This window comes from Carassius gibelio, chromosome B3, assembly GCF_023724105.1.
Source record: "Carassius gibelio isolate Cgi1373 ecotype wild population from Czech Republic chromosome B3, carGib1.2-hapl.c, whole genome shotgun sequence".
Classification (NCBI taxonomy): domain Eukaryota; kingdom Metazoa; phylum Chordata; class Actinopteri; order Cypriniformes; family Cyprinidae; genus Carassius; species Carassius gibelio.
The window spans coordinates 30,709,716-30,721,972 of record NC_068398.1 but is presented as its reverse complement, the minus strand read 5'-3'; the positions used below and the strand labels follow the sequence as shown (position 1 = coordinate 30,721,972).

The 12,257-nt window shown below is 36.9% G+C and overlaps 1 protein-coding gene across 4 annotated transcripts; it reads left to right on the top strand.

Moving 5' to 3' along the window:
- Nucleotides 1-2,182: 2,182 nt before the first annotated feature.
- On the top strand, nt 2,183-12,257 carry pecam1a (platelet and endothelial cell adhesion molecule 1a). Of its 4 annotated transcripts, none has more exons than XM_052552087.1 (15): nt 2,183-2,307; nt 2,399-2,422; nt 3,468-3,761; nt 5,157-5,438; nt 5,805-6,065; nt 6,398-6,667; nt 7,189-7,473; nt 9,085-9,360; nt 9,672-9,810; nt 9,904-9,983; nt 10,354-10,407; nt 10,484-10,549; nt 10,784-10,852; nt 11,450-11,472; nt 11,814-12,257. In XM_052552087.1, exons 1-15 carry the CDS (start codon nt 2,268-2,270, stop codon nt 11,862-11,864), a joined length of 2,214 nt encoding a protein of 737 aa, XP_052408047.1. In that variant the 5' UTR covers nt 2,183-2,267; the 3' UTR covers nt 11,865-12,257. The 4 variants fall into 4 exon arrangements, with proteins under 4 accessions (XP_052408047.1, XP_052408046.1, XP_052408045.1 ...); XM_052552086.1 differs by having other exon boundaries at nt 11,811-12,257; XM_052552085.1 differs by having other exon boundaries at nt 10,781-10,852.

Sequence of the window (12,257 nt, the reverse complement as noted above, 5' to 3'; positions counted from 1 at the left end):
GAAAAGAAAAGAAAAGAAAAGAAAAGAAAAGAAAAGAAAAGAAAAGAAAAGAAAAGAAAAGAAAGTACAGGACATAGGAAAGATCTAAGTTAAGTTCAGTTAAGTTAAGTTAAGTTAAGTTAAGTGAAACCCAGGGTGGAAAGGAAAGGACATTTCAATTGATATTTATTCCACAATAAAACAAAACAAAAAAAAAAACATTAACCAGCACAACTGTTTTCAACACTGATAAGAATAAGAAATGTTTATTGCACAGTAAATCAGTATCTGACAATGATATCCGAAGAACCTTGTGATTCTAAAACTTGGCCACAATCCTGCTGAAAACTGCTAAAAGTCATTGTATTGTGTCACCGGATAACAAGCACATCTGGGGTGAGTGCATTTCAACATGCTGCAGAACAGCAGAGATTTACCGGCAGGAAAACAGTAGAGTCACTGATTCTTCAGCGGTGATCATTTCATCTATTTTTATGTTGGCGCTGTGGACAGCAGGACATCCTGTGTTTGACGTGGTGTGCTAAACCTGAGGTAATTCACTGCAGAGAACAAACTGGTCGTGCTGGTGTGCTTGAGGCAGACGCCCAATTAGAGCTCAAACATACACCATGAATCATTTAGCACTGTTAATTCAAGAGTTCCCTCAGGCGAGCGAGAAGAGGAACTGCCATGAAAAGAGGCTCAAAGCGTCACATAAATGCAGTGAGTTTGACAGCTTCGAATAATTCTCTCATCCAGATTATCACAACTTGTTTTGACAGGAGTTTAGGGACAGAAAGATCTAATTGCTCGTTTCTGGTCTTTGATAATGAAGAGATGAAGCATTTTACTGATTTAATATCTACTTCTCTGAAGACCATAGACAGATTCCCTGTAGTCAACATCCTCTCTGTAAACCTAGAGCGACAGCTAGTGGTTGTACTTGTATACTGCAATCTCCTTTCAGAAGCCCGCCAGCCAGAGGCACATATTGACATGTGTTTTCAACTCATTCTCTTTAAACATAAACTTCCTGTCATGTACCCAGCATGCCTCATTGTGTCAAGGTCACTTTTGCACAGGCTTTTTTGTGGCCTTTTGTGTTGAATGATACTTTTGGGTTTGATTTGTAAGTCTTAATGTTTTTAACCCTTAATTCCCTTAAGAATAAAGAAGTGTGGTAATATTATGGTAATGTGATTGTATCAGATGGTGATAGCATGGTGCTTTGACAACATAGTAAAAGATCAACATTCTCATGTATCATGGCATTTACTTTGTCCATCAAATACATGAAATGCATAGTATAATCATGTTCAAAAACATGGTAATACCATGATACATGTCAAAATAAAAATATATGGTATTAATATACATAATACTATGTATTTTTGGAAAAGTACTGCCATGGTACAATACATCCCTAAAAACAAACATAGTAATATCTTGATCCATGTCTAAAAATGCAAGGTGTGACTATGGCGCAAAACAAAACAATGTATATATAGCATAGTCAAAAATGGAAAATGCCAAGAAACATAGTAATACCATGTTTCACACCTCGAAAAACAGTGTTGTTACTGTGAAAACAATTCAAAGTAAAGCTACTGTTAATTGAAGTTAAGCTGATATTGAATTTAAATATCCAATGTCTTGCTGATTGAAATAAGATAAGATGAAGTAATACAATTTCCACAAATAATTTAAGATAAATACATAAACATTAAATTGTATAATTATAATGACAAAAGCACATGACAAAAGTATCAAAATTACTAAAACTGAAGTTAAATAGAAAATGAAAACATAAAAATGAAAGCTAATTTAAAAGCAGTGCAGTTTTTGTTAACTAAAACTAAAAACTGAAATCATTTTTCAGTTTCGACTGAATCTCAACTAAACAAAATCCCTTAAAATAAAAATGTGTTAAAAACAGGGTGCTTCAGTGGTACTTGTGTTTGTGCTGCATTGACTCCACACTGCTCATGTGCCTCAAAAAGCATCTTTTCGATCTTCTAAATATGGCTGTGATGTCTTCGGCACAGCACTAAATCATAAGGCCTTTGAGGCCCGCCATGAACAGAAAGGCGGTTTTTCCAAGGGTCTGGACGAACTCAACATTCATTTACACCCACAATGCACACATCCTGAGGAAGAAACACGTTTCCTGATCCACGTTAAACAAAGAAAGGCGGTTCCATCTGTTAAATGCAAGCATTCTGCCCTTTTCTTCATCCTCCAGCGCCCGCGTGTGCGTCCTTTACGTTCATGAACACTCACCTGTGAGGATGAGCGTGTGTCTTCTCTGGCTCGGCCTGAGCGCACTGTGTAAGGACACCTCTCACTGATGATTGACACCATCTCCTCCTCTTTTAATTAATCCGTCTCACCTCTTTCTCCTTTTTGCTCTCATCTGCAGGGCAAGCGGCCGACATACATGCAGGTAAGTCCTCGATTCAGTGTCCAGGTTCTGTTTGTACTCTGTATTTGCATGGGAAAGAAAACACTCTGGTCGTGACAGTTTCAGGTCACCGGCTTCTGTCGGGTTATTTTTACCTCAGACTAACCTGACCGCTTGATTTATGTAGCTGGGAAATGGGAGCGGTGAAATATTTTGACAGTTCTGTGCTTTTCTGAGACTTTTTGGATGTATTTTTAGTCAGAGAAGATTCACATGGATGCTTTGATCCTTCAAAGATACTTCGTCACGCACTGTTTAGCCGCTCACAGGAAGTTTGCGCTTCGTGCAATAGCAAGATGTTTAGTCTGCGTTTAATTGGAGGCTCAAACATGAGCAGTGATGCGGATTCCAAGCCTCAAACACTACAACTTTCGAATCAACCCATCTCCATTGAGTTTGGATTCGGATTCTCCTTGTTTTTCTAGATTTGAGTGGTGTTTACTGAAGTGAGGTTATGTGTTTGTTGGCCAGGTTGAGAGACTTAGGGCAGAAATCACAGGCTCTACACCCCTGAGGGAGTAATGTTTAGTGTTTGTTTATGTGATTTCCTTCCTTCCCCTTCTTTCTGCTCTAAACGGCTGCATTCCACACTTTTGGCCTCCTTTAAGACTTCAGGAAAAGAACTGTCTGTTCTGCTCAGAGTGAAGACAGAGAGATCATCACTCTTTAGAAGTGATATCTAACGGGTTTTTTGTGAACTGAAGCAAGCCAACTTTTCTATATAAATACATATATTTGAAATGTAATATTTCCAAACAGAAAGTTTTAAAAGTTGTTCTGATTATATTGAAGGAGCCAACTATTGTCTAACACCTCAGATGATGAAACTTCTGATTAAATGTGTAAAATCATTTTACAATAACATATATATAATATGACACCTTTGTTTCTTAATAAAGGACCTTTCCAAACCACAATGGTGCTCCACAGATATTAATGTAATTACTTTCTTGAATATGACCCGAATATGACCCAGCTGTGTTTTCTTTCATGTGTGTGTTTGTAATTCCTGGGTGTTTCTGAGCAGCGGTGACCATTGATCAGGTGATGCTGACAGTGCTTCCTGCTAGTAATGTGGAGAGTGGCACTGAGGTGATCTTTCGTTGTGAGGCCAGTGTCAGTCAGAGCCTCTCCCAGTCGCTGACATACTCCTTCAGACTCCTGCAGGACGATCAGGTGGTGTACGCCGAAAATATCAGCGCCTCAGTGATGGAGCACAGCTTATCTTCTGTCAGGGTGTCCAACTCTGGTCACTACAAGTGCAGTGTCCACATCTACGACAAGCACAAAATGAGCAACGACCTGTCATTAAGCGTCACAGGTTAGTAACATACAGTAAATGACCCCTTGCTAAGTCCCGTCTTAAAGGGATAGTTCACTCAAATATTTAAACTTGCTGTTCATTTACTCCCCCTCAGGCCATCTAAAATGTAGGCAACCTTTTTACTTCAGAAGAATAGTAAGGATTTTTAATTGGAAAAGTGTTGATTCATTAAATTCAAATCGGTGGCTAACATCACTTTGAGTCCAAACTAATAATAAAAAAAGAAATTAACAGGCAACACAAAATTAATACCCATGGTCCTGATGATATAATTGAGGTCTTGTGAAGCAAAACGATTGGTCTGTGCTAGGTTTTTATTGTTTATCATGGTTTATAAGACAAGTTTATTCACTTTATATGGCTGATTTAATAATGTAATTGCGTATATATAACATAATTGCGTGATAATGTAAAAAAACTGGCAAAACAAACGGCCTGAAAGAACCAGTTCATGGGAAAAAAATCAGATTTCTCAATTTCCTGAGGCTGTGGATTACTGGTAGGTTTATTAATTTTGTAAACAATGTTCATTTTCTTGCACAGACTGATCGTTTCGCTTCATAAGACCTTAATATGTTGACAGGAGCAATTATTATTCGGTTTGTCTTGTCTCTGTATGCTTTTTTGTATTTTTATACAGTAGCCATTGACTTGCATTTTATGAATCACCAAAGACCATGTTTTCAGCAAAAAATAAAATAAAAATAAAAACAAAGTAACCTGTGACCTAGATGGCCTGAGGGTGAGCAAATGAGCAGCAAATTTTCATTTGTGGGTGAACTATCCCTTTAAAGGCATTACTGACCAACTATACTCTAGCAACAGTTGTCATCCACTATATTTTAAGTAGAGCTTTTGCTCCTGTGTAGAACAGTGTGTTTAAACAAAATATTTTTAGGCCTTTTAACCCTTGAATGCATGAACGTTTTGCCAATCGTTATTACATATTCAGAATTATGTCCGACACAGATGGATCTCTAAATTTCCGGAATAGCATAAAACTGTATTGGTATTTAAACAACGATTACATCCGAACCTTTTTATATGCTAATCTTAAAATGTTTTCATTTAAACATATTCTCTTTCAAATCAGTATTATGTTTGATGACAACATCCTCATCAGATCCACTTTTTAATGATGTTATTTGACTATGAATTTGCACAGAGCCATTTCAAGATTTGCTGATGATTCTAGAGAGTTCTTTTGCTTTCTGTTTGCGGTCATCACATTATTATTTTATTTAAAAAAAAAATATATATATATATATATATATATATATATATATATATATATATATATATATATATATCAGATGTCGCCAATGGTTTTCATCATTGCTAAATTGTATAGTTGATGTGTCTGATTAAATTCAGTGGTTTCAATCCATGCAGGTCTTCAGATCCCTACGCTGAAGGTGAAGTCTGACATTGTGTCTGAGGGGGAAGACATTATTGCCACATGCAGTGCATCAGAGGAAATAGGCAGTCTGGTCTTCTACTTCTACGAGAATGATCTGGAAGTCAAGAGAGTCAAAAGTAACAGCAACTCTGTAAAGTCCATTCTGACCACGCAGAAGGTCACAGAAATCTACCTGCGTTGTGCCTATATAGTTATAATGCACTCTAATGCTGGTTTCTCCAACAAAAGCAACATGGTGAAAGTCATTGTACGAGGTAACAGAATACTGATTACTTGAAACCTGCTAATAAAATTTAAAGAGCGACATTTGTGTTCACTTTGGGCAAAAAAAAAACTAAAAAAAAAAAAAAAACTTTGTCAATGGAATCTTCCCATTAAGATCAAAACTTTTGATGATTCATCTTTCTCTCACAGATTTATTCACATTTCTGTCCAACAAAATGTTCCCTAGAGAGAGAATGCCCCCCCCCCCCATATGATGTGTCAAGAAATATAACAACACATGGAGAAAAAACTGCTAATCAAGCCATTTTGTTGTATCTTTATAAAGCATATACTGTATATGCACAGCTAATAATATTTTGCTTTAAGAGTGAGATTAAACTCTCTTTTTTTTACAGACCTTGATGCGATCACCCCACAGATAAGCATCTCACCCAAAGGGAATGTTGTTGAGGGTGACAGGGTGCAGATCACATGCATGGTGAAATATCCCTCAGATCTTGAGTTGTACCTCACTAAAAACATCACCATTCTTCACAAATCTCATACAACCTTCACAAAGAGCCTTGTAGTAAGAGCTGAGGACTCAGGGGACTATGTGTGTAAAGCAGAGAAAGGCAGCGTGCAAAAGAAGGCAGTCTATATGCTACATGTCGCAGGTAACTAACCACCAAGATTTTATCAGAAAAAAAATGTGTAATATATATAATAACATAATAATAATGTATAACATATTTTTCTAAAATATATGCATGCACGTGTGTGTATTTATATATGCATAATAAATATACACAGCACACACAGAGACATATATATATATATATATATATATATATATATATATATATATATATATATATATATTATGTAAACAAGAACTTTTATTTCGGATGTGATTAATCGTGATTAATTGTTTGGCAATCCTAATATATTTTCAAGCAACAAAAGTTTTATAAAAAAAAATTTTTACGGCTCCATCTTCAATTTTCAGAACTGTTCTCTAAGCCGATTTTGAGAATGAGCCCAGAGGAGGTTTTCGAAGGCGATCGCTTCAATCTGACCTGCAGCAGTAATGTAACCTCCTCTGTGAAGATCGGAAAAGCAGACATAAAGTATGTTTTGCTGAAAGATGGTGGACGCATTAAAGAAGATGCAGAATACGAAGACACTGCGAGCCCCGCCACCAATGGGAAATACTACTGCATGGCAATGGCTAAAGAAGTTAACAAGACCAGCTCACCACATGATGTAAAAGCTAAAGGTGATAAGTTTATGCTTTTGTCAAAGCTCTGTCATTATGCGATATGCAAGTTATCCATATTGTCTTTTTGACTCCTATAACATAAAATTGTAAGTTTTTTTGTTATTGCTATGTTACAACTTGTTATAGCACATTAATAACATAAGGTGTTTGATACACTAGCGATATAGTCCATCCCGAGGGTGCCAGTATACTACACTCTTAAAAGATAATAGTTCCATAAGGGGATTTGTGTGCTGATGCAATAATATAATCATGCTGGGTTCCCCAAAGAATTATTCAGTGAACAGTTCTTCTTTTGAATTAACTAAAGAACCTTTTTCCAGTATAAAGACCTTTTTAGAATGGAAAGATTCCATGGATGTTCTTCATGGAACCTCATCTGAAAATAAAGGACCTTTATTTTTAAGAATGTTGAGTCGACAGCATGCGAAATGCTGCAAATACTTTGATTTCAGTTGGTGTGGTTTCTTAAGTGCATGCTTTTAACACGCTTCTCATCTTCCTCCCCTCTTTTCCAGTGCCTGTTTCTGCCCCGGTCATTTGTGCTGTTGATGAGGTGATTGTTGGTAAGCCGTTCAGAGTTTCATGTGAGGCTGAAAGTGGAACGCTTCCAATAAACTACACCTTATTGAAGACCCACGTTCCAGTGGCTCACAGGACAGTGGTTACAGCAGCCGACAGGGCGATCTTTAACGTAACCTCCATCAGTTTTCCAGAAGACATCAACACCTTCACATGTCGGGCTTATAACCGTGGGTCATCGTTCAGTAGGACCAGTGAACCCCTTGCATCACCCGTCATAGGTAAGAAGACCACATGCTGATACTTAACACTGAAACATTTGGAAACATTAGATAAACATGCCTCTAGTTAAATTTTTGTAAAACTAAAAAAAAAAAATGTACATACAATTCCTTGCAGCTTCCAGCAAAAATGAAAACTAGTAGCTAATTTGTATTCCTTTTCACACAAATTATATTTACAGATACAAATTTTGATTAGTAAAGAATTTTTTCATGCAGTACCTTGGAAAACATTATTACGGCCAAACACTTTTACCACAATGCATGATTTGTAAACTAACACAACTAGCACCATATGTACAGCTTTTCTGACATTGCAAACTTCTCCAGTGTCCAGTGAAACACAAGCCACGTTGAAAGAGCAGAATGGTTTATAAAAGCATATGTTACAGTTTTTCTGGTCACAGTTTTTCATCTTTCTTACGTAACCATTCATCCATGGTAAAATCAAGCTTTACTTATTTGATTATCCTTTGTTTTATACTATAGGAAATTGGAAATAACATTCACATTTTATTTTTTTATTTTATTTTTTGCTTTTAACAACTTTATCAAGTCTCTTTTGGAGAACCATCATAAATAATGAATTACTCAATATCAGTGGGAAAAAAAAACAGTAAATAAAACATGAATGTATGTGAAATCTGACTATTGGGAAAACACAAGCTTGTAAAGTTTTTAAACGGTTCACAAAAAAAAAAAAAAAAAAAAACACTATATTTATTTATTAATGTTATTTCCAATGAAGACTGTAAACACACAAAAGCAGTCCAAAACTATACTTCATGGGCAAGTTTTACTAACGGCTTGCACCAGCGCAAACCGTATTTTGGTGTTATATTGTGCTGTCAGGTTTTACTACGGATGCGCAGTGAGGAATAAGCACTGAAAAAGCATGGACACCATTATTTAGGTTTACGCCTGAGTTTATTGAATGTTTATTTGTAGGAGTTATCTTTTCAGATACCCGAAAAAAGTATGTGTTAAACTATTTTGCATGGCTCTGATTATTGTTGTTAAGAGAAGGCACTGAAGATAACATAGAGCATGTGGTAGAAGCCAGAATGGTTTTCCACATGCATTAATTTATTTGTAATGCTAGAAAAAAACATTATCTAAAATATAATTTACCAAGTCATAATATTTTTTAATTGCTTCAGAAAAAAAAAAAAAAAAAAAAAAAAGATGACTTGGATCCCTCAACTAGGATTCATGCAATACCAGCTCTATCAATTTTTTTTTTTTTTTTTTTTTGCCTCCGGTTCTTTTCAACGTACTGGCTTCTTTGTTTATTTATTCTTTAATTGTGACTATGCTAATTTGCGCTAATTTTCCCTGTTTAGTAAAACTGGCCCCGAGTCTTCTAAGTCATAAAACAGTCTACAAAAGCTGTTATTATTCAATGCTAATGTCCCTGGAATCTCATTCCGGTTCACAATCAGTTAAACATGGCATGACATTGACTCCATACACCGTTGGTTCTCGCAAGCGTTGCATTAAAACACATGTTTGAATATGTCAAATTGTGAATCGGATTTTGCTAAAGAGCTCATGATTTTCACTGAAAGAGAACTTCAGAACACTCATAAGCTAAATTTTTCTGTCTATCAGTACCAGTTTCCAGGCCTGTCCTGGAGACAAAGGAGGATACAATCTCAGAGGGGTCAGACCTTACCCTCATCTGCCGTGTACAACAGGGCACTTACCCCATCACCTTCACCTGGTATCATAACAGAGTTATACTCCGTCCTTCCATCAAAGAGGTCAGATCCTCCGAAGGAAGACACGTCATCAAAGCCATCAAACGAGAGCAGAGAGGCAACTACTACTGTGAGGCATCTAATTACGCCTCGGAAACCAAAGAAAGTGATCCAGCCAAAATTGATGGTAGGTAATTTTTATACAAACATCAGTTCGCCATCTGATCATTCGAAAGTCATAGTAGAGCTTAGACAGGATTTTTTGAACTGCAATGCTTACTCTACTCAAGTACACAGATAGTTAGTTGACCTGAAAGAGTAAGTGACAGTGAAAACTGTGTAAACGAATGCTACTCTAATAGCTCACCTTGTGACAATGCAGAGAACTTTTAATTGTGTGGAGTATGCTTCTGGCCTAAAAGTGAAAATGTCTACAGAATAAGTTTTTAAAGATGTTCAAGTGTCCCTTCTGCTGATTTGTGTGTGTGTTTTTTATAGTCAGTTTAGCGCTGTGGAAGCAGGCTGTTATTGGATTGCTCTGTATCTTGCTTTTGGTGGCTATCGTCATAGTCCTGACATTCTTTTTTAAGAGAGTGTCCCACCCACGCAGACGAAAGCAAGAAACTGAGTTATCAGTGTAAGACGCCTCTTAGTTTCTGTATAACATCTACATCATTTGTTATGCCTTATATCATCAGTCCAATTTGTTTGAAAATGCTTTCTTTCTCAGAAAACCTTCAAGGCCCAAATCAGGTGACCCGATGAGAATAAGCCTTACTCTCGACATTGAAGATAACACTGTTCTCAATGGTAACATATATCCTTGTAATGTGAATATAAATACAGTGCATTTGGCTATTGTTTAAACTGTTGTGTGTTCAATAAATCCTAAAAAAAAAGAAGAAGAAGAAGTTTGATCTTTAATAAGACTAATGTCAAGCTTAGTCCATTGATTGACAGATGAAAGTTTCTGATTCAGTACAAATTGGGTATAGTGATGATTTCATGAATTTGATCTGAACTAGCGAATCAAGGTCTTTAAGACTGCTAGAATGTCCAGTGAGCATATCTTGTGCAGGCTAGAGCTGAATTTTATGGCACATTGAATTGGACACCTCAGGGTTATGGAAATGACTCAATGGTATTCTAAATGTTGAACTTGTTTGTTTCGGCCTAACAGGAACTCCCGGTGTGATGGGCAGGAACGTCTGGAGTGGAAATGCATCCGGCTCAGGTACAGATTTGAATCAGGATTATGCCAGAGAGCTGTGAGATCCTCTCATGACACCCTCTGCTTGATATTTCATTAGATTCTGACGATCCTCCCGATGAAGACTCTAAGCTGGTTCAGCCACAGGAAGTGGGTCTCTGCAGAGGTGAGTTGCAAGAATTTCAAAGCTCTTCAACAGTCAAAGAATCCCTCCAATGGCATCATTGTGAAATATTGATCAGTTATAGCTGGATATTGAATATGTATTATATTTGATCATTGTGAAATGCTGTGTAAGAACTGTGATTACATTTTCTATATTGGTAACAATTCTTAAAAAAAAAGAATTACAAAAGATTGCTGGTTAGAGTTTTAATGCTGATGGGTTCATATTTAGAAGTTCCTGTGACGAAAAGCATAGAGCACCATTACAGTGTCCAACACACAGAGGTCCAGGTGTCCACACCAGGTGAGCTCAGATCTTTGAATCACGCAACCCTCGCCTTCGAGCATGAGCATAACTGGCAGTAAACGTGTCCAAACTGACATTGTTAATGAACGTGTGGTGTTTCCATAATGCTTGATGCATGCACACCAGGTGGCTGTTTCCTGCACTGGTGGAAATAGCTTCCTGTTTTCACAACGGGCCCTGCTCTCTCGTGTTCGTCTGCCCAACTGACACAGAAACTCGGCTATTGTTTCCTCAGCACAAGTAAACAATCCACAGTCCCTTTTCCCTAGTTGATTTAAAGCAAGACCTCTTGCTAATCACTGCGGTATGCATGTGAAACAATGCTGAAACATACTGTAGCAGAGGTCATGCTGAAATGGATTTTGGCATGCCCACATATAGCCAAACAATAGCTGCATCTGGAGGGAAACGGATTACTTACACAGGCCCATTAGCATGGCACTAACACGATAAGCCTAAGGCGGGCACCGCACTCCTCTTCCTTGGGAGTTGATTGGAGTTGGTTCAGGAAGTTGAGCTGAAGCTATTAAATATTCATCCATATTCCACTGCAGCTCTTTTATGACAGTGGTTCATTTGTTTTGTCTTTTGTAGGAGTTTTGGAACAGGCTGATGGCGTAAGTGACACACAATGCTGACACACAAACACAAGTCCACATGTAGGTATGTATAAATAGTTTTGGAACAGGGTGGCCCTCTAGTGGAAGAAATGGATGGCACAGAAGAAATTTCTGAACACTGTTATCTGATTTGGTCAGTATTATGAAGGCTTATTATGAAGTATTATTTTCCCCTAATTTCCCTACAAATTAGGGGGAAAAAAACTAAAGCATCATATATTGCCCAAAGTTTTATTTCTGTATTAATTTAGACAGTCAGTTAAATAAAATTAAACATTTTGCTTATAACACAACTCTGCAAGCTAGTATGTGAAGTTTTTTTGTGTGTTTCTCAGCAGGCAGCTGTGGAATATGCACAACTCAACAACAGTGAGCAAGGACCTGCATAGACTCTTAACACTTAACTCTTAATTTATTCAGTTTCTCCACCACCAGAAGCTGATTTATATCCAAGTGCTGACATTGAACATTTTGCTTTGTTGGTATTATTGACATTACTTTGTGACTTAGGTTGTTTGTTTTGTTTTTGCTTTCTTTTTTTTTCTTTTTTTCTTTTTTTTATGAATAACATTTTGTTGTGATGTTTATATATGAGCGATTTAAATCTGAGCAGTCAAATCAAGCCTTTGGCTGGTTTTCTTAGTTTTTTTTTTCTCTTTGGTGTGTGTGTGTGTGTGTGTGTGTGTGTGTGTGTGTGTGTTTTCTTTTTCTATGTTTTTTTTTTGTTAAGTGAGCAAAAATTTGTTATGATGTTTATATATGAGGGATTAAAATCTGGAAGA

Coding starts and splice junctions, on each gene's coding strand:
- pecam1a (XM_052552084.1), top strand. CDS start 2,268: ATGAGCGTGTGTCTTCTCTGGCTCGGCCTGAGCGCACTGT. Junction 2,423..3,467: donor AGCGGCCGACATACATGCAG/GTAAGTCCTCGA, acceptor GTTTCTGAGCAG/CGGTGACCATTGATCAGGTG. Junction 3,762..5,156: donor CCTGTCATTAAGCGTCACAG/GTTAGTAACATA, acceptor CAATCCATGCAG/GTCTTCAGATCCCTACGCTG.